We start from the raw sequence: 19,603 nt of genomic DNA, 5'->3' as shown, positions 1-19,603 counted from the left end.
TTCCCGATCGCCTGGTCTGCCGGAGGATCGCCGCTGCCAGCACGTTTCATACCTCTCTCCCGCGTTGCCGTCTTCGACGATCCCAGTCCTGCGCAATCAAAGACTACCAAATTCGTCATTTGGATGGACGGCCGAAATATGTCATTGTCCCTTTCCATGCATCCGATGATGACATGATTGAAGTTGGAGACAAGGTTCAGCCTGATGGTGCATTGTGGGGAGTGACGTCTCCAGCGACTGCGACGCTGTCTACATACCGCGGCTTGCCCTGGTCATATATGCAACGTACTTCGCACCAGTCTTTAGGACGACCAAAAAAAAAGATGTTGCAGTCAAGGCAAAGTTGCAACATGTCGCGTTGCGTTCGGGCAGCCATATTAATAAACATATTACTCGAGAATTGCACCACGCGCCCGCGCCAGTGGCAAGGTCGTTCTGAGGCATCACGGCGGGTGTATCACTGGGGCTTGCGCGCCGAGGCTGCCAACAGCCAAGAAGACGTGGCCACGCGTGCTAGCAGACGGCATACACCATCTGGCAGCTGTAAGGGCATCGTCAATTTACGACCAGATCCCAATCGTTCTTGTTCCACGACAGCATACACCTGAAGCATATGACCACCATTTGGTTGCTCATGCAACCCAACGGCACCGCACCTCGAAGCTATGCATGTCTGCCTTGGACTGTTGATGGACCCCCCAGCCCAAGCATTCCAATTTATAGACTGCCCGGGTACTAAGAAAACGCAGAGAGTTGTGCTGCAATGCTTTGGTTATCTTGCGAAGAGACACGTTCATACAGAAAATTCATTCCCTGTCGAGCGCTGGCTAACTAATACGCTATCAAACAAGCTATGCAGAACAGGAATCGGAAATCTTGGGCTATGCTAAACGTTTGGGCTGTTCCTTGTCATGCGTGAACCGAGCCTGCTGCCTCTTGGCAAACGCTTATGAAGGGTATATGATGCTACTCCGAACGATCGGGGAAATTAAACGGGTGCATACCTTGGAAAGCCTCCGAAGTCCCAGCAGTCCGAGCCTTCGCAACTCCACTCATCGATGTCCTACCTTCGGGGCAAGTTGTTTCTTCCAAACTGACCTACGCCGCCCCCACCCGTGTTCCATCCTTGGGCCACGCTATTCTTCACGATCAGCGCTGCCGCTGCTGTTGCTGCCTGTCGTTCCTTCTGCCTGTGCCGCTCCTTCAAATACAAAGCGGCCTCGGGCCGCATACGAAGTATTCGCAATATCATGTCGTCGCTCGGGTCCGCCTGTGCTTCGCGGCGCTTCGCTTCTTTGGCCTTACGCATGGTTCCTAGGTTGCGGCTCATCATGATGCTCTTACCACGTCGGATGGTGCCCATGCTTGCAAAGGCTCCTGCTCCACCGAAACTGGCTCCAAAACTCGCCGGTGCTGACAGGCGGTTCTGCAACGAGCCCTGCTGCTGAAGCGCCAACTGAGCGTGTTGAGCCGCTGTAGATGCCATCCGTTCCGATTCTCGAATCAGACTGTTGGTGTCTTCAAAGTAAAAGAAGTTCAGAGACGCGAGCTCGTGCCACTTAGGCGACTTCAACACCTCGGCAGGCACTCCAAGCTGCTCCCCTGACTCCTCATCTCTGGCGTTGAAGAAGACAAACAGCATTTCCAGCCAATGATACACAACGTCAAGCTCCTTGCGCGTCAAAGGTTTCTTCATTGATGGCTTCTCGGAAAGTGGTGGGACCAAGAGGTTTTCGATGGTCATCAGCACCTCCTTCCACAGCCGAGTCATTACCGCGATCATGGTGGCGTCCGTCAATGTTTGTTTCATGATGGCAAAGTTCTCGTCAAAGTACGTGAACAAAGAAGTCAGTGCGCCCTCGATTTGGCTAGGCGTTGCTGCTGGCATGGTTGAGGTGCGCTTCTTCCAGAGGCCGGCGACCGATGCGCCAATGCCACTTGTACCAAGCAGGCCTCGAAGGGTTTCATGGGACAGCGTCGAATTGATCTGTGCGGTGAGCTTTTGTCTTCGTCAGCAACCTGTATGCAATGTGTTCCAGGGATTGCAGCAAACCTTGTCCGTTATTTTGCGAACCATGTCTCTCTCTGTCCTTTTCAAGTGGCGGAAGGCCTTGCCGAAGTGAAACTGGATATCATCCCGCTCACCCTCCATGGATACTCTGATCAGCAGACGTCCTTGGGAGTCAAGATCTAGCCAGAATTCGCGTGGCAGATAGTCGCCGAAGTGAACCGGGTCCAGCTTAAGAGACGTGCGGCCAACATAGTCGTGGTCGCCAAACGTGTCATAGTCCCAGATTGTAGCTATGACATTGACGGGGCCCTGGACGGTGATGTCGAATGACTCGTCCCAACGAGGGTTGAGGTTCCGGTATATAATGCGAGTCTTGTGGAGTCGTTTTTGGTATTCGTCCCCGAACACGACATAAGGGTCGCTGTATCCGCTTGGGTCGCACGCTTTGAGGTCCTCGGCCTCGACAACCTTGATGGTAAATGTGTATTTGCTCGGCTTGCGAACCTTCTTCTTAGGACCATCGATGCGTTCGAGCACCAAGGCGCATGCCTCGGAATTCATGCTCTTTTCCAGCTTGTCCAACTCCTGCATTGCGTATTCGATGTTGTTCAGTTTGACAAAAGACTTGCCCACCAACGTGTTAGCGAGACAGCGACAAAATTGGTTCTAGCAACGTACCTCGGGGTAGAATTGGAAAGGCTCGGCCTTCTCCTTGTTGTTCCAGGCGTCTTTGGCGATCTGCATCCACCTTTCCTGCGTCGTTCTCGTCTGAGAAGCTAGCTCTTCGGCAGATGGGCGATCCATTTCTTTGGCGAACCGTTGGTCGACTATGTCGCAGTAGTGTCCAATGCCTGCCGCGACGCTTCCTGCCAGCGCTGTCATAAACCTAGCGTGATGCTCATCGTTGTCCCACTCCAGAGCAAAGACCTGGTCGACGGTCTGGTTGAACAGCATGAACATGTCGATGATTGACACACTATGTCGCTCGGAGTCTCGCGGTATGTGATCTGGGCTCTCTGTCCGTACCTGGAACTGGTCCTGCTTGATAGCCTGCTCCACGAATTCGGTCATCCTTGCTTCTGCGGCACGAATCCAACGCCAGACGAAATCGACCAGTAGGTTCTCGATGTTGAAAGCGAACGGTACGTCAGGAAGAGACTCGTGGTGAATGCGTCGAATCTCAACCAATTCTTTGTACAGTTCAAAGCCGTCTTGGATGTCAACATCTACTCCCGTCTCCTTGGCGCCTAGTATGATGGCCTCGATAATGGCACCGGCGTCTTTTTCGAAGCTAGGAAGCGCCTCTCTCACAAGCACTTCCAAGGGATTGACACCCATGATGGATGGGTTCTTTTTGTACCTCTTTCGTATCCTATCGCACAACTTGGTGACGGATTTGCCGAGCTTGACAACATGACCAAATTCCCATTCATCTTTATGCGGGGGGATTTCTTTCTCCATATAGTCGCGATAAGCCTCTGCCGCTTTCAGGCTGAGGCCCTGTTGTAGGTGCTCGGTAAACTCTGTCATGGAAGCAGAGCGGTGAGAAAATGACGGGTCTCCCTCGATATGGATGTCTAACAGCCACATGACTGCACCCATGTCTGGGGGTTTGGTGTCGTAAGATCGTTCCATGAGGTCGTAGAGTTCACGAAGAAGGGCATCGTGCAATGCATGTAAGGTCTGTCGATATACAGCGAAATCGTGAACCGTCCAGCGGCTTGGGGGAATTTCATTTAGAGGGGTAAGGCATTGTGAAATGTGCGGAGTCTTCTTCTGCTCCGGCAGAGGCGTTTTCACGAAGTCGAAGGTGGCATCCAGCTCGGTCGGAATCAGCTCACGGTCCAGAAACTTGCGGGCCGCCACCTCCAGAACAGCAATGAGCCGAGAGAACTGAGGCACACGCCACCTGACACACAGTTCCGTCATGAGCTCCATGGATTTCTTTGAAAGAGGCTCGTAGTCCGCAGGATCGGTATGAAGTTGGTCGAAAGTCATGGCTTGTTGAAGAATGTACTTGTAGTAGGCCCTGGGGTCGGGAGGTATAAATGTGTAAATTACCTCTTCGACGGCTCTAATGCTGCTGCTGTCCCCGCCGATGGACATGGAGCCGAGACTCGCAGCTGGGTCAAACCCGAGGCCGCTGTCGTCAGAGCCTGTAATAGCGCGACCCAACTCTGCATACACCTGATCGTCGGCGTACATAGATTGTGGGCGGCTTGGCAAGGGTTTGTCGGCGCGACCAGTGGATCGACGGGCCAACTCCGGTTTGGCAGTCAGGATGTCCAGCATCATCTGCGAGAGATGAGGAGCCTCGGACTTTTTCCATTCGTTGAAAGCATCCTCAAGGTCGAAGTCCTCGCTCCGTAACGCTCCAGGCTTGTTGGAGTTCAGCCTGTGTTGATACGATTTGAGGTCCTGCAGGGCGGCCTCTTCCGTCCACACCTGACGATGGCCATTGATCTCGTTCTGGACATCAGACAAGCTCAGTCCAAAAATGGCCGCCACAACCTGTACCATTGGCATGTCCTTGACATCGTAACTCAAGGGGACCACGACCTCGACAGTCGTTCCAGCGCCGTCGGACCCGCTGTCTACTAGGTTTTGATCGTTGGTAAGGAGCTTATTTTCCAAAGAGCTGAGTCTCGATACCAGTTCGGGTCGATCGCGATCGTGGCCATGGTCACGCAAGATGCTGGCGGCTAGTCTCACGAACATGGCCAGATGACGGTCCGGTAGGATCTTCCACGTGTCATCGTCTGGCGCCCTTCCTTTCTGGGCGGCTTTCGTCGCAGAGGAGTAGAAAATGAGAACAAGCGGCTCGAACTTCCTCTCCTTCTCCATATTCTTGCGGAAGGTCTTCTCGGAGAAGGCGGTATACGCCTCAGCAAAGCTTCGTTTGACGGCCGCATCGTTGTATCCGGGGAGCGACTCGTTGCCTCGCAGCACGCCGCCAACGCGGTCAAGCAACTGGCTTGGAAAGCTGTGCGGGAGCTTCTGGCTGGACGAGCTGCCGGAAACATATTCCTGAACTAGCTGTCCTACACTTGTATGCGAGCGCGCAGGCGCCTTCGGGGCAGCGACGTATTGTTTTCGCTTGGCCTTGGGCTGAAGGAGGTAGTGGAGGTACGCCGCGCGTAGAGCAAAGCTCCTTGCTTCTTCGTGTTCGACGACGATGTGTTGGCCTCGGGCACGCGACGCCGCCCGTGCCCTACCCGAGTCTCTGCTGCTGTTCTTCAGCCGTCTGGAGGGCTGCAACGAGTGTCGCGACGCCGTCGACATGACGACGGTTGTTGCAGCGATGTTGGATTCCGGCTGGGTTGCGCTCCTGGTGCCTGAGACGACGATGGGTGCGCAAGATCATGGCCAGCCGGCGCAGGCCTTCGGCAAGGGGAATGAATTCGAACAACGGTGTCGCGGCAGCTCGTCGTCGGTGTCGAGAGCAGCGAGTGTGTCAAGGGAGGAGTGCGTGCGTGATGGCCCGTGGGCTTGCACGTTGAATCAGAGCGAGGTACGAAGTAGGTGCCTCACCTGCCCTGGCGTCTACCCGATGTGGTGGCTTGTCGGACGGAGGGGGGAGCTACAGGGCAGGCGAGTCACAGCACCAGCCGAGCGGAGGCTGCTAGGCGGCACCATGCGCTGAGAGGCGTTTCGAAATGGCCCGTTGTGGGTACCCAAGCGAGCGAGCAAAGACTACGCGACGTCATCATCTCAACGCCTGAGCCAGGTTAGTTCGATCACCATGGAGCTCAGGCACAGTCTGTGTCAGGCCGCCCGCGCCAGCGGCGTCAATGCCCAGACTGTAGCCCAGCAGCGGACCACGCATCGCTGTAAGTACTACGTTAGGTAGTATGAGGCGGCCAGAATACGAAGTAGGTTTGCTGGGTCCCCCAAACACTCCGAAACCCTGATAAACAATGATTCAGCATCGCACACAATGATGGAACCGGGTCGCTATCTCTTGTGTGAAGATTGGCGAGAGTTAGTGCCTACATACCTATAAACCGCAGGGGCACAAAAATCATCTTTCGCCCGGTAGAGTGAACTTACAGTACATTTCGTCGCCAAAAATAGCTGTAAGGTCCCTGTTCAAGCCACACTTGTTCCGTCAGCCTCTAGTACGTATCGGTCTGGGAGACTGGCGCCTACAAAGTGGTAAGCGGCCCATCCCCGCCTGCCTCGAAGACGACCCCTTCCGACCGAGGACGCATGGCCATGCATGTACGCAGAGCACATTTGGCCGGGCATCGGAGCGAAAGGATGGCGTCAATGCATGTGTAGCAAACGGCCGCACCTGGTCCCGGTCCAGTCCCTGAGTCCCATGGCTGGGCCGGACGCAAGGGGCCCAGAGCAAAGGGGAAGTGTTTCAAACAAACAATCTCGGTCACCAGAAGAGCTCTCTGCCTCAATGCCAAGGCACTGCCGTAATCGGGATCGCCTTGCTATTTCGCCTCCGTGCTTGAAGGGATAGCACTATGCACCAAGCTTTTCGAGGTGAAAATCTAAGTGAGGCTAAATGCAGCTTCACGCACAAGGTGCTCGTGGCAGAGACGGAACACATCTACCCATGATGCTTCCTCTGACTAGGATACTAGGCTGACGTTGCTTGCTGCTGCCGATTTGTGTCACCATTCCAAGCTGTCTCCACGGGTATTATGACAGCCGGCCCGAGGACACGGGTTCGTCTGGCTGCTGCTGAAATCGCAGGGGAACTTCCTCCGGGGGCGATCGCGGTGCGGTCAACCCACTCAAATATTGTCGTAACCGGCACGTACCTCATCATGCTTGGAGCGATGTCAAGATGGGTTGAAATGACTGCCTCTAGACGGTGGAAACGTGCAAAGGCGCAAAAGAGCATAGTTGCTAACCTCGGCCGCGCCTCTGCTACTGCTGCCTCGAGGGGACGTCCGCCCCGATGGGTAGTGCGAGTTACTCACCTCGTGAACGGGTCTCTGCGGGAAGGCCAGTCGCGTAACCGAGCACTGGGGCAGTGATGCATGCTTGCATACACGGTACCGCGCGTCACGTCCAAGGCTGTGATGGTTCCGGCTGGCGAATGCATTTTCGGTTCCACGCCACCGTCGTGTCTGCTGATGGCCACCCTCATTCGGTGCCAGTAGAACGAGGCCATCCACAACGGACAAAGGGCCACCTGACGAGGCTGTGCGAAGGTCCCGTGCGACTTGACTTGGCGACCTGATGGCATGTGCCTTCGCTCTCGCGCGCCTCTACAGATAGTAGGGCTTTGTCGCATCGTTTTCCTTTGTACCTCAGAGTGAAAAGTGGACTTCGCAATTGCCAAAGCATATGAAGTAGGATAATGTCATCATGCATGGCCGATGAGCGTGTGGGGTGCTCCCCTTTGGCAAGGAGAAGCAGGTCCAGGAGGCGACATGGCGAAGAAGGCTTGGGAGCGCATTGGCGTGGGGGACAAGGAACCACAGTGTGAAGGTACGTAAGGTTAGTACTAATGTAGCTACTTCTAGTACGAAGTACTTCACCCACCATATTTGTTGTGCGCTGAATGACAGTCCGCCCAAAGGAACTTTGGTACTTACGTTAGTATTACAGAGGTTAGGTGTTGGGGGACGAGACGACGTAGGAGTCTAGCTGGGCCGGGTCCACGGGTGTCATCCAATTCACCCCATCCCCGGACATCCTTCATCCATCCATGGCAACAAAGAGGGGTCCGCCTTTGCTCTGCACCGCCCTCGACTTTTACTGCCCCGACTGCCCTGGGGGTGACGCGAGGTGCGGACGGCGGTAAACGCGCTAACAGACACTGTTCCCCATCCAGGCGCACCCTTATTAATATACCAGTGCAGTGCAGGCCAGGCGACGGCGCGTGTCCAGCAGCGCAATCCATCCACGACGCCCGCCTTCGCAGCAGGCGGTTGGTTGGCAGATCCGCGCCTTGCCTGCCTCTTTGCCATCCACGTCCACCCATCCAACCTGCTGGACCCGCCTCCCGCTTTCGTTGCTGGTGCCTCGTGTGGGCGGACGAACACAGAGCACCATCCATCCTTCGCCAGCCGCTCCCGGGGTCCTTTGTCCCTCTCCACATACTTCCATGCCCGACAAACACTGTTTGACGCCCACGAACCACCATCGCATACGGTACCGCTTTATTTGCTCATTGCTAGCCAAACATCCCTCGTCCAACATCCTCGCTCTGTCGCCCTGCTCCAAACACACTCGGCGCCAGATGACGGCCTCGCCAGATCCGCCCACCATCTGAGCCCCGCGCTGTCGTGTCTGTCGACTTGCGAGCCTGGTTCAACATCGTCGCCACCACTGTCGCCGTCGCACACATCGTCGCCCGCCGTCGCCGTTAGGCCCTCGTCGCAATGGGTAATGTCAGCTCAAGGCCCGACGAGGCCGCGGCTTTATACCTCAGAGACCAGGATAGATGTATGTTGCTCCTCTTCTGCGCCCTTGCCCCGTTCCTTTGGCGACCGCGAAGCTGACGGTACCGCGCCCATTCAGTGTCAATATCCTCACTCGTGATTACGAATCCGCGGAAGCGCAGCTCCGTGAACATTGTTCCCAATGCATTTCCAGCCAGCAGAATCTCCGCGTCGCGGCCGGCCGGCGACGCATCGCCCATCGAATACGTTCAGGTCAGTCCGCGCGAAGAGCGCCGAATCTCAAGGTCGTGAAGCTGACGGTGACACCAGGACCCTGATCCCCCAACTGGCGCCAACGGCGCGCCAGCTTTCCTCCTCAAACTCAGCAATGACGACGAGCTGATATTCACCTTCACCTTCGTGATGCGCCAGTCGCAGCAGCAGGCCTCTGGCCAGCCAGCCACTTCGACCGAAGACCAGCCCTCGTCTTCAGACAACAAGATCTCTGGCCTCACGTACGTGTGTGCGTCCACTCCACGGGAAGTCGAGAACCTCGTCACCCGGGAGTTTCACGCCGACCCCAACCTGCACAAGAATGCCAATGTCGATCTGGTTGGAGACTACAGCACTAGCGGTAGCGCCTCGGTCTCCTTTGAATGGACCTGGAAGTGGAAACCGCCCAGGGCATTGGAAGAAAGGGGCGGTGGTTGGCGAAACTCTTGCAGCTTTGTCGAGTACGATTCGCGAGGACACCGCCTCCTCACCCTGGCCAGTTTCTCGTACTGGGTAGCGAGCTCTGGGTTTCCTCTCAGTCATCCCAGCTCTCCATCTCCGCCGTTTCTATTGGCCTCGCCCCCGAAGATTCGCGTTGCGTCAGCGCAGTCGGTGGACTCGAGGCTCACCGGGCCCGTCGATATCGAAGAACCAGTCTCGCCATTGCTCCCGCCAAATGATGCGAGCTCTTCGACACCAAACTCGCAAGCCAAGGAGCCGGTCAAGGTCGACTTGGCTTGTCCACGACCCGGCGACGATGTAACAGTAACGGATGATGGGCCAGTATTCCGTGCGACATTGAAGGCCCTGGAGCAGAAGACGGGTAACCTGCGAACGCAGATGAAGAAGGTTCTGAAACGAGCAGAGCAGGCGCACATGTCGCAAACAGAGTCCAACGATGCCTTTGTCGCCTTCATGGAAGCGCTGCGAGAGGCATCTTCAACGAATGCAAACGCCATCCAGCCCGCGCTGGAGCATTACTTCGACAAAATCGCACGCGAAGTTGTCTCTTATGAACGTCAGAACACTGCCAATCTACAAAAGATTATCATCGAGCCCTTAAACAAGCTGTATCAACTCGACATCAAGCAGGCCGAATCCAAGAAGCGCGATTTTGAGGAAGAAAGCAAAGACTACTATGCATACGTGTCTCGGTATCTGGGCCAGCGCCAGGACTCGGTTAAGGCTAAGAAACTTGCCGAAAGCGATTCCAAATACCAAAACAAGCGACGAAACTTCGAGTTGAAGCGCTTCGACTACTCCAGCTTCATGCAAGATCTTCACGGTGGCAGGAAAGAGCAGGAGGTCTTGTCGCATCTCACCAAATACGCTGATGCGCAAACCAAGGGCTTCCTTGCCACTGCGAAGAAGATTGAAAATTTCCTTCCACAACTCGATGCATTGTCGACTGAGGTCCAAGAGACTGACAAGGAGTATCAATACCGGCGACGGGAACGCGAGGAGAAGAGACGCGTGTTGGAAAAGAGCAACACCCCGTATCTGGAGCCCGAGCAAGCAAGTCTTACGAGCTCGGCGCCCATCTCGTCCCACTCGAACGGGAATGCGGGCAACACATCAGACTCGGAGCTGGGCCGGGCAGACAGCACTGGGTCACAAATCAAGAACGCCATCGCCGTCGGCAACCAGACAAGTGTCGGACATGGCGTGGAGCTCTCTAGGTCGCCCGGTAGCTTAGGCCACTCCGCATTGGCGAGCCCGGCGCAAGGGGGAAAATTCAAGGGGTTCCGCGACCTTGAAGAACGCGATCCGACGCAGGTTGCAGTTAGTCAACGAAAGGAAGGCTTACTCTGGGCACTGAACAGGCCCGGTGGCCACGTGGACCCCAGGAACCTGAACAAGCAGGGGTGGCACAAGTAAGTACAACCCGCGATGGAGGAGAGAACACACAGTACTCACACGACCACAGGTTCTGGATTGTCCTGGACCAAGGTAAACTTTCGGAATACAGCAACTGGAAACAGAAGCTCGATCTTCATATGGATCCTATCGATTTGCGCATGGCGTCCGTAAGGGAGGCGCGAAACGCCGAACGTCGTTTCTGTTTCGAAGTCATCACGCCGAATTACAAGCGCGTGTATCAAGCCACATCAGAAGAAGACATGAACAGCTGGATTGTGTCCATCAACAATGCGCTTCAGAGCGCTATGGAGGGTCGAGCTCTCAATGATAAGGGCACCCCGGGCAGGAGCCATACGGACAATTCGATTAAGCGGGACATTGGCTCTGTCCTGACGGGCAAGACCCAATCGCTCGGCCACGGCGCACATCCCCCACACCACCACACGAGCGCCAGCAGTGGCGTGCCTTTCCGGAGAATCACTGTCGGTGCACGGCCTAGCGTGGTGCGAACGACCAGCTCCGGGTACGACGAGAATCCAGATAAACTGTTGCAAATGGTTCGAGACGCCGATCAAGGCAACAATTGGTGTGCCGACTGCGGGTCAGGGTCCAAGGTGGAGTGGGTTTCCATTAACTTGGGCATCATACTATGCATTGAATGCAGTGGCATCCATCGGTCTCTGGGCACACATATCAGCAAAGTGCGGTCGCTCACGCTCGACATCAAATCCTTCACAATCGATATTGTCGAGGTTCTCCTCCTCATCGGCAATAGGGTGTCGAACATGGTTTGGGAGGCGAAATTGGACCCGGCGGGGAAACCCAATTCACAAGCAACTCGCGAGCAGCGGCTCCGTTTTATCACGGCGAAGTATGTTGACCGAGCCTATGTCGAGCCCATCTCACCTACTCTGTCGAGATACGCCACACCTGACGAGACGCTGCTGGCCGCAATTAAGAAGAACGAGATCCAGCAAGTTTTGTACGCCCTGGCACTCAAGGCAAATCCGAATGTGGTCGACAAGATGCGAGGAACGCACGCTGTTTGGCTCGCTCTGGCTGCCGCCGACCCTGCTTCACCTTCGCCGACACCGAGCACGAGCTCGTCTGAGCAGGAAGGCAAGGCTGTGCCCTTCCCAGTGGCAGAGCTCCTGACTCAAAATGGGGCGCAGATACCGTCATCATTGCCGGCATTCCCTCTGGGTCGGTTTGCTCAGCAATACTATGAGCAAAAAATCGGAAAGCCGAGTGCCTCCATGGGCGATGGCCTCTCGTCACTACCATCCAACTATGGAGTCAGCGATAGGCTCCAGCGCGAGAAGGAGGCTCGTTTACAGAAGCGTGTGAGCGCTGGAGGAAGGCTGGCGAAATCACCGATCCCCGAGAAATAGGAGCCTAGATTCTGGGATCGACTGGCGGGGTTGGCCCTCTGCTACCACTTATACGAAATCCCTCGGCTGCGGAGTTGGGGAGCGGCAGGCGGCAATGAGACATGCTACTACTTATGATGATGATGGCTATCGGTCTTCGGAAGAGATGGGTTGGGATTATACACAGGCTGTTCATATGATTCGCAAGGAGAAAGGCGGGCAGATGGTACTGCGTGACGAGCTGCAGGCCCCGGCCGGAGTGTTTGCACCCGATTAGGTGCCGGGTCAAGGCACCGAATTCAGCAGGGCAGAATCATTCGTCATGGAGTGCGAAGCGTTTGGGCCAGTTGGAAAGGCAACTGTAATAGCCGTGAAGCATGGATAAGCAGCCTCTAATGGTAATGAAAAGGAGGGGGAATAGTTCGTTGAGCACGATATAGGGCCCCTAGGTAGCTTGCCAGCACCCCGTACTTGAGGGCCTACTCCTCCCAAACCTAGCCGTCCCGACCTGGATGATGTGATGTCTTGATCACTACTCATGGAAAAATGAGAAAGGGCTCACGGTTCACTGCAGTCAAAGATAGGTGCATCGATTGAGCGTGCCTGGCGGGTTAGCAGACAGCGGAGGCTGCCGTCTGGTGGCGGCCCTTGCATAACGTACATTGTAGGTATGTATGTAGCTGCCAACATGACAAACTTCGGGGGGCCCTTGTGTGCGCCCGTGACTTCCCAGCACCACGGGACGGGGTCCTAAGGGTGCGTTGCTTGAGTACCTATGAACAGGATCTGCAACGCGCTGGAACTACGAAGTATGTGTGGCAAAAGGGAGCTGACCAACAGAAATGACTGGCAGCAAAGGAGAGGAAAGGTGGCCACGTCAGGTATGGCTTCACCGCGAAGGAGTCATCGCACGGCCGCTCCAAGTGTCGAGATCAGGGCTGGCGAGCCATGGCGGGTGAGAAAACCCTGTGCCACGCTCAGCAGCTACCTATCGGCGGAATGAGCGCCTACCATTCCCTCCAGCGGCAGAAGTCTTGCAGTGGCCGTCGAATCGAATCGACCATGAAATCGCCAGTGTTCCCCTCGCGCGGCGGCAAGAGGTCATTCACACGGGCTCATGCTCACCTGTCCCAGGAAGCGTGCACCGGTCCCTCGAACCCCTGCAGGGTCGGCTGCCTTGCGCCGTGACTCTGCTTCGCCCACTAGGTAGCTCCCCACAAAAATCAGTGTTCAGCTGTCGGCCTGTGGTCCCAGCCCAGTGCCCCAGGTTGCTTGCCCGTGCTCATCTTTCCCCCCATCTGGGCTTCTTCACCTGCTGGAACCGAATCGAACAGGACGCTAAAAAGTGACCCGCAAAAGAGAGGCTGACAGGCACGACAGTCCAAGCAGTCGCCATCGCCCCCAGAGAGCTCACGCTCGCTGCCTTGCAGTTCCCGGCCCTTCCCTCCTCCACCCGCTCCCGCCCGCTTCGGTGACTTGTGCACGCCAGGCAGCATCATCATCGATCCCTTCGTGCTGGCGTCTGTCCACCTTCGTGAAACGACAACCGTGCTTTGATCCCGCCAGCTTTTAAGGCTTGCCTTCGCCTGTGGTCACTGAGGCGATGGCACCTCGTAACGAGAAGAGCCAATTGAAGCGGCCGCTCGTGAGTTTCCGATTCTGTCCATGCACGCTCTGGTCCCTGCGCGAACGCTCCAGTATCTGCCGCTCACCACCACGCGTCCGAAGCAGGGTTCGCTTCCCGAGGACGGGACCGAGTCTAAAAAGCCCCGCCGCTCCGATCGTTTGTCCCAAGCCGCCCAAGACAAGACTCCCGTCGTGCATAAGCAACAGCTTCCCACGCCCGTGACGCACGCCGCAAACGACCCATCTGATGAGTTAGACAAGGAGCCGACAGCGACGCCGCCGGGCACCAGAACGGAAACTGTGACGCCGCGCAAGACAGACGAGGCATGGGGCCAGAGCCAGGCCCTCTCGTCGCCGCCTCAGGACACCCAACCGCTCAGCCAATACGTCGATCGCCATCCAGCTCTCTCGGACGAAGTCGAGGACGAAGCAAAGGAGGGTGTTTGGGGGTACCTCGTCCCTCTCGACCCCAAGTATGGAGACAAGCCGATAGTGTTGAAGAAGCGGAGTGCGTGCCCGCTCCCAGACTCCATCGCAGCCGCTGCGAACGGTGAAGCATCGACAAAGGACAACCGACCAGCCGCGATCAAGGAGGAGGAGGCATACGAGCGAACAAAAGTCAAGGGGGTCGCGTCAGGAGGATACTTGATAGGCCGGCACCCCGAGTGTGGTGAGCATCTCTCAAACCCAGAATCTACTCTTCTCCTGCAGCGACTGATTGAGAATTTGTTCAGATATTGTTGTCAGCGAGGGCGTCGTGTCCAACCGGCATTGTTTGGTTTTCACCGAGAACAAAGGCACAGACACTGTGGCGATTGTTGAAGATCTGTCCAGCAACGGCACATATGTCAACGAAGCAATCGTCGGACGGAATCAGCGTCGCGAGCTAGAGGATCAAGATGAAATCGCGGTTCACGGCAAGGCCAGATTCGTGTTCAGGTATCCTCAAAGCCGACAGACTAGCGCTTTTCTGCAACAGTACACACTGCTGGAGAAGCTGGGCAAAGGCCATTTCGCCGAAGTCTACCTCTGTGTGGAGAAATCGAGCGGACAGAGATACGCCGTCAAAATCTTCACGAAGCATCCCGGTATGGAAGATCGATCGAAGACCGAGGGTTTACAGCAGGAGATTGGAGTTTTGATGGGCGTCAGCCACCCGAATGTGCTTTGCCTCAAGGACACGTTCAATGAGCGCGACCGAGTGTATCTTGTGCTGGAGCTGGCACCGGAAGGCGAGCTATTCAACTTCATCGTCATGAAGCAGAAGCTCAGCGAGGACGAGTCGCGCAAGCTCTTCAAGCAGCTCTTTCAAGGGATCAAATACCTGGTGAGGCTTCTCGTTGCATACTTAATGAGGCTCTGTGTGCTGATAATATGAAATAGCATGAGCGCAACATTGTTCATCGGGATATTAAGCCCGAGAATATTCTCATGGTCGACAAGAACTTACACGTCAAGCTGGCCGACTTTGGCTTGGCTAAGATCATTGGTGAGGAATCATTTACGACGACCCTATGCGGCACACCGAGCTACGTGGCACCCGAGATCCTCGCCGACTCCAAACAACGGAAGTACACAAAGGCGGTCGACGTGTGGTCCTTGGGCGTTGTGCTCTACATTTGTCTTTGTGGCTTCCCCCCATTCTCAGACGAGCTCTATTCGAGGGACTTTCCCTTTACGCTCTCCCAACAAATAAAAAGCGGTCGCTTCGACTACCCGTCCCCATACTGGGATTCTGTTGGAGACCCAGCCCGTAAGCCGACCCTTGGTATGTATCGCTATACCGGTTGCTAACGTGAGGCAGTTGATCTCATCGACTCAATGCTGGTCGTTGATCCCGAGAAGAGATTCACTATTGATCAGTGTCTGGCACACCCATGGCTTACCCAGAGCGCGCCTGGCGTTAATGACAGCACCGGCGGACTTGTCGGTGGTATTGCTGGACTTGAAGTCAACCGTCGGGCACCTGTGCGGGAGCGCACCCTGCTTGCGTCACTCAACTCCGTGCAGGTTACGGCTCAGGTTCCCGTCGGAGACGATCGCTCGCCCGTGAAGGTGTTCTCAAAAAATAAGCATCGCATCACCAACGCGGCCAAAGAGACGGCTCCTGATAGTCAGAGAGCAGCTGGTGAGTTCATGGAGATGGGAGGGAAGGGCGATCAACAACTCTATCCGGACGAAAGCGCGAGCATTTATCCGGTTGGGGATGCTGCCGCCCAAAAAAGCAAGAAGAAAGGCAAGAACGCCGGTCGATAGGTGCTGTGCTGGCGGTGAAATGTCGTGGGAGTGAGACTTCTCACTTGGTATCGCTGTTCTTACGGCATCCTTTGTGCGCTCTGCGCTATGATCAATTCTCTGCTCTTCGGCGGTACATTGATATTGGGGCATCGAGGCAACGGTTTGGGCATTCAAGACACGACTGTCTTACGCTCTGGGATTCTTCGTTGCATCGATAAGACGGTGGTGTTTTTAGTTTTCGAATGGCGTGGAGTTGCTGTTTACACAAATCAGGGGGCAGAGGCATGCACACATTAGGGGCTAGCCTTCGTCTTGAGAAGGAACATGGTTGGCAGCATTGGCAGTAATATACAAAGGATCAAGGTTGGATGCATGCATTTCAACCTAAGCAACGTAGAGTCGCTTTTGGAGGACGTTGTCACAAATAGCGGCCGGGTTGTGCAAGCACCTGCAGGAGAGCGGCTCCCACAGACCGTGCACGTGGATTGTCACATGACCCTGCTAGCGTCACCGCTCTCGCTTAGCTCCCACACACTGAGGGCGGCAGAAAATTTGGCGGGGGGTGGGCGGTCACTCGACGCCCCACCACAGGGCTATTCGGGCGCCGACCCTGCTAACCGCTCAATATCATGATTTTCCGCACTCGAGTTCCACCCCCTCCCTCCGTTGCAGACGCCCGCGAGACTGCCTTCCCGCCTCTCCGAGTCGCGATCCCACAACCAGCATTGCGAGACCGACCGACCGATCGACGCACGGGAAAGGATCGCATTTGAGGCCCATCATGCCCGCCACCAAGAGCAATGGGCAGCCGCAGCTGCTCTTTGTCGATGGCTCCTTCGAGGAGCTCGCCAAGGAGATGGCGGATTACCTGAAGGCTGAGGATGCGAAGCAGCTCCTGACCAAGGAGTCTCCGAAGGAGGAAGTTCTCTCCAAGCTGGTCGCCGCCTCGCAGGCGCTCAACACAGTCCCCGAGAAGGAGTACACCGCCGCGACGAACCTGATGATCCACCTTGTTCTTCAGTCCGCCGACCCCAAGAAGTACCTGCCGACGCTTTGCAGCAACTTTGCCAAGCCGCTCGCCAACTCGCCCGTGCACGGCGCGGCCCTATCTCTCAATGCGTTGACGACCGTCTTCAACCTGCTCGACCAGGAAGACCCGATCCGGGCGCGCGTGTTCATGGAGATTCTCAAATTTTTGAAAGCTCATAGCATGTTCGACAACCTGCGACCATACCTGGACAAGCTTCCGGAATGGATAGACTCATGGGGCTGCGGCGAGGAAATTGAGCGGAAACTTTTTGAGGAGGTCGCGGATGTTGCCCTGGAGGCAGATGAGGAAGAGTGAGTCTAACTGACGAGCCACTGACACTGTGCTGTCCGCATCCTTGAGCAGACAGTAGTATCCACAACACGGCGTACGGCTAGCTGACCTTCTCGACCAGGACAAGCTACGAGTTTGTCCTCAAGGCCCTTCGAACCTTTGATGCCGATGATAAGGAGGAGATGGGCTCTGAGGATGCTCAAAGATTATCTCTGCGGGCTCTTAAGACGGCTATTCTTTCGAACAACCACTACCTCTTCCAAGACCTTCGCGCCATTCCCAGCGTCCAGGCTCTCAGCGACTCGCACCCCGTTTACTCCCAGCTTCTCGATATCTTCGCCGAGCAAGATCTTGAGGACTACAACGACTTCAACGAAGAGCACGAGGGTTGGGTCGAGCAGCAGAAGCTGGACCACGAGAAGCTGCACCGAAAGATGCGTCTCCTTACGTTCGCCAGCCTGGCAGCCGCCACTCCCAGCCGCGAGATCGAATACGCCAAGATTGTCAAAGCGCTTCAAATTCCCGAGGAGGAGATTGAGATGTGGGCGATCGATGTGATCCGAGCCGGCCTCGTTGAGGGAAAGCTCTCGCAAAAGCGTAACATGTTCCTGGTTCACAAGGTCACGTACCGCGTGTTCGGCCAGAAGCAGTATCAGGAGCTGTCTACCCGCGTTGACCACTGGAGGGCCACTCTCCAGAACGTTCTGGGCGTGCTACGCCAGGAGCAGGCCAACGCCAAGTCACAGAAGGAGCGCGAAATGCAGGAGCTGGAGCGGAAGATGAACAACGCGGGCATGGGCCAAGGCGGGCGACGACAGCAGCGAGAGCGGACGGACAATGACGACTAAAGAGAAATTCTGACGACGGCTACAAAAAGGCAGCGGGGCAATGAGGATGCGGGCAATAGGCTTGGGGGTATCTTGAGAGATGCCGATTTTTGTTGTTTTTTTTGTGTTACTACGTCGTCGAGTTGAGACACGTCTCCAATATCCGACGAGCACGGGGGACCCTTTTTGCGAATGGCGTAGCCGGTTTAGCATCAGTTTCTATTTTCCAGCATCAGGGAAGAAGACAAGCTTCTCGGTAAATAGAATCAAACAACATGACAGACACAGTCCAGCATTCAGCATTTAGTGACAGTGTGCAACTTTTCCGTTTCGAAGCCGATCCCCCCCAAGCTATGGTGCAGAATACGCAGCGCACTCATGTAGTACTACATTGAGGATCTAGGAGAAGGCATGGAGAGCCAGGTATCATAGAGTACCTCCCCGTGATGGAAATCCTTCAAAAGCTGCGACCGCCTAGTCCCTTTCCGTCTATGATAAGTTTACAGCCCTTCAAACCCAGACATGGTCTTGGGGGGAGACACCCAGTCGGACCGGTACGACAGTAGTAACGCCATGAGAGGTGTAACCTCGTCGGCAGGGTCGCACTTTCGCTTAATAGTTGGAGCCAAGCCGCTCTGTGAGACTCTTTTCGGTGTTGACAAAAACCTTGTCGGGGGTGGCAGTGGCATCCACCTTGATGATTTTGCCCTCCTTCTCATAGTAGTCGACGACGGGCATGCTCGTCTCGACAAAGGTTCGGAAGCGTTTGCGGATGCTCTCGGCATTGTCGTCGGAGCGGCCACTGGTCTTTCCGCGCTCGAGCAGGCGCTTCTCCATGACATCCTCGGGGCAATCGTAAAAGAGGACCAGCTTGGCCGGGCAGACCGCCTCCTCGAACTTGTGCGCCTGGTCCATCTTGCGGGGGAACCCGTCGATGAGGAACCGTCCCTTGCGGGAGCCGCTCTTGGCCAGGGCGTCCGTCATGGCATTCTCAAGCAGCTGAACCGTCACCTCCATGGGGACAATGAGTCCGTTCTTGATGTAATCGCGGATGAGGTCGCCGAACTGCGAGCCCGGGCGCTCCTGCTCGGCGCGGAGCAGGTCGCCGGCCGAGAGGTGGGTAAAGCCATGCTTGGAGACGAGGTTGGCGCACTGCGTGCCCTTGCCGGCACCGGGGCCGCCGAGAACGAAAATGACCGTTACGTCGTCGGGAGAAAAGGTCGGCGTGGACTTGGCGGGCGCGGGGAGCTGCCCTGCGGCGGGCTTCGGGGCACCAACTGCTGGAGGCATCTCTGCGACGAGGAATGGGGGCTGCTGTTAGCCTTTTTCGTTGTTCAAGAAGCAGATGCTTGCAGAAGCCGTTGGCCAAGTGATTTGCGCCAGGGCCGTTGCCCGTGGCGTGGCGCGGGTACTTACCCTTGCGGGAATTCACCAGCGCGATGTAGCCGGCAGTTCCGAGGGCGAAGATTCCCAAGAAGGGCCAGAACTTGATCCTGCTGTTTCCGCCGGAGCTGCTGCGCGGCGGTTCGGACGAGTAGAGGCGACGTTGCGATTGTTGACGAAGGGTTACCCTCGGGACGGAGGTCGAGGCCGAGCAACGCGCTGGTCGGGCGATTGCGCGTGTGGCCAGGCGCCACGAGACGGGTATGCGAGAGGCCATCTGAGGGGGCTGCTGGGGATTCAGAAGCGCCTGGGTTCGAGCGCGCGCGTGACGGGGGGTTGTGACGTCG

General features: G+C 56.1%; 5 protein-coding genes across 5 annotated transcripts; 3 read left to right on the top strand and 2 right to left on the bottom strand.

Annotated features, from left to right (window-relative positions):
* Nucleotides 1-777: 777 nt before the first annotated feature.
* On the bottom strand, nt 778-5,895 carry JDV02_001158 (uncharacterized protein). The gene is made up of 3 exons (XM_047982060.1): nt 2,690-5,895; nt 2,054-2,635; nt 778-1,999 (listed from the first exon to the last, which is right to left on the bottom strand). The coding sequence occupies exons 1-3, from the start codon at nt 5,291-5,293 to the stop codon at nt 1,064-1,066; spliced, it is 4,122 nt and encodes a 1,373-aa protein (XP_047838021.1). The 5' UTR covers nt 5,294-5,895; the 3' UTR covers nt 778-1,063.
* A 1,774-nt stretch (nt 5,896-7,669) lies between these two features.
* On the top strand, nt 7,670-12,354 carry JDV02_001157 (uncharacterized protein). The gene is made up of 4 exons (XM_047982059.1): nt 7,670-8,422; nt 8,498-8,631; nt 8,689-10,505; nt 10,559-12,354. Exons 1-4 carry the CDS (start codon nt 8,359-8,361, stop codon nt 11,880-11,882), a joined length of 3,339 nt encoding a protein of 1,112 aa, XP_047838020.1. The 5' UTR covers nt 7,670-8,358; the 3' UTR covers nt 11,883-12,354.
* A 467-nt stretch (nt 12,355-12,821) lies between these two features.
* DUN1 (Non-specific serine/threonine protein kinase) lies at nt 12,822-16,099 on the top strand. Its single transcript, XM_047982058.1, has 5 exons — nt 12,822-13,506; nt 13,593-14,157; nt 14,222-14,814; nt 14,871-15,240; nt 15,292-16,099. Exons 1-5 carry the CDS (start codon nt 13,465-13,467, stop codon nt 15,741-15,743), a joined length of 2,022 nt encoding a protein of 673 aa, XP_047838019.1. The 5' UTR covers nt 12,822-13,464; the 3' UTR covers nt 15,744-16,099.
* Nucleotides 16,100-16,377: 278 nt separating this feature from the next.
* On the top strand, nt 16,378-18,307 carry JDV02_001155 (uncharacterized protein). Its single transcript, XM_047982057.1, has 2 exons — nt 16,378-17,066; nt 17,168-18,307. The coding sequence occupies exons 1-2, from the start codon at nt 16,507-16,509 to the stop codon at nt 17,892-17,894; spliced, it is 1,287 nt and encodes a 428-aa protein (XP_047838018.1). The 5' UTR covers nt 16,378-16,506; the 3' UTR covers nt 17,895-18,307.
* Nucleotides 18,308-18,485: 178 nt separating this feature from the next.
* On the bottom strand, nt 18,486-19,533 carry URA6 (UMP/CMP kinase; the record flags this gene model as incomplete). Its single annotated transcript, XM_047982056.1, has 2 exons — nt 18,486-19,165; nt 19,290-19,533. The coding sequence occupies 2 exons, from the start codon at nt 19,531-19,533 to the stop codon at nt 18,486-18,488; spliced, it is 924 nt and encodes a 307-aa protein (XP_047838017.1).
* Between the last annotated feature and the right edge of the window lie 70 nt (nt 19,534-19,603).

The sequence above is a fragment of the Purpureocillium takamizusanense genome, chromosome 1, assembly GCF_022605165.1.
Source record: "Purpureocillium takamizusanense chromosome 1, complete sequence".
NCBI lineage: Eukaryota > Fungi > Ascomycota > Sordariomycetes > Hypocreales > Ophiocordycipitaceae > Purpureocillium > Purpureocillium takamizusanense.
Note: the sequence above shows the minus strand (reverse complement) of the source record. Positions and strands in the feature narration are given on the sequence as shown.

What these genes read in the sequence shown, in the direction of transcription:
- JDV02_001158 (XM_047982060.1), bottom strand. Translation starts at nt 5,293, where the DNA reads ATGTCGACGGCGTCGCGACACTCGTTGCAGCCCTCCAGACGGCTGAAG. An exon ending in CTTTCCAATTCTACCCCGAG is followed by an intron (nt 2,636 to 2,689) that starts GTACGTTGCTAG and finishes TTGGTGGGCAAG; the next exon opens with TCTTTTGTCAAACTGAACAA. An exon ending in TTCGCAAAATAACGGACAAG is followed by an intron (nt 2,000 to 2,053) that starts GTTTGCTGCAAT and finishes CGAAGACAAAAG; the next exon opens with CTCACCGCACAGATCAATTC.
- DUN1 (XM_047982058.1), top strand. Translation starts at nt 13,465, where the DNA reads ATGGCACCTCGTAACGAGAAGAGCCAATTGAAGCGGCCGCTC. An exon ending in GCCAATTGAAGCGGCCGCTC is followed by an intron (nt 13,507 to 13,592) that starts GTGAGTTTCCGA and finishes CGTCCGAAGCAG; the next exon opens with GGTTCGCTTCCCGAGGACGG. An exon ending in TTCAAGGGATCAAATACCTG is followed by an intron (nt 14,815 to 14,870) that starts GTGAGGCTTCTC and finishes AATATGAAATAG; the next exon opens with CATGAGCGCAACATTGTTCA.
- JDV02_001155 (XM_047982057.1), top strand. Translation starts at nt 16,507, where the DNA reads ATGCCCGCCACCAAGAGCAATGGGCAGCCGCAGCTGCTCTTTGTCGAT. An exon ending in CTGGAGGCAGATGAGGAAGA is followed by an intron (nt 17,067 to 17,167) that starts GTGAGTCTAACT and finishes CTTCTCGACCAG; the next exon opens with GACAAGCTACGAGTTTGTCC.
- JDV02_001157 (XM_047982059.1), top strand. Translation starts at nt 8,359, where the DNA reads ATGGGTAATGTCAGCTCAAGGCCCGACGAGGCCGCGGCTTTATACCTC. An exon ending in CGCCCATCGAATACGTTCAG is followed by an intron (nt 8,632 to 8,688) that starts GTCAGTCCGCGC and finishes CGGTGACACCAG; the next exon opens with GACCCTGATCCCCCAACTGG. An exon ending in AACAAGCAGGGGTGGCACAA is followed by an intron (nt 10,506 to 10,558) that starts GTAAGTACAACC and finishes ACACGACCACAG; the next exon opens with GTTCTGGATTGTCCTGGACC.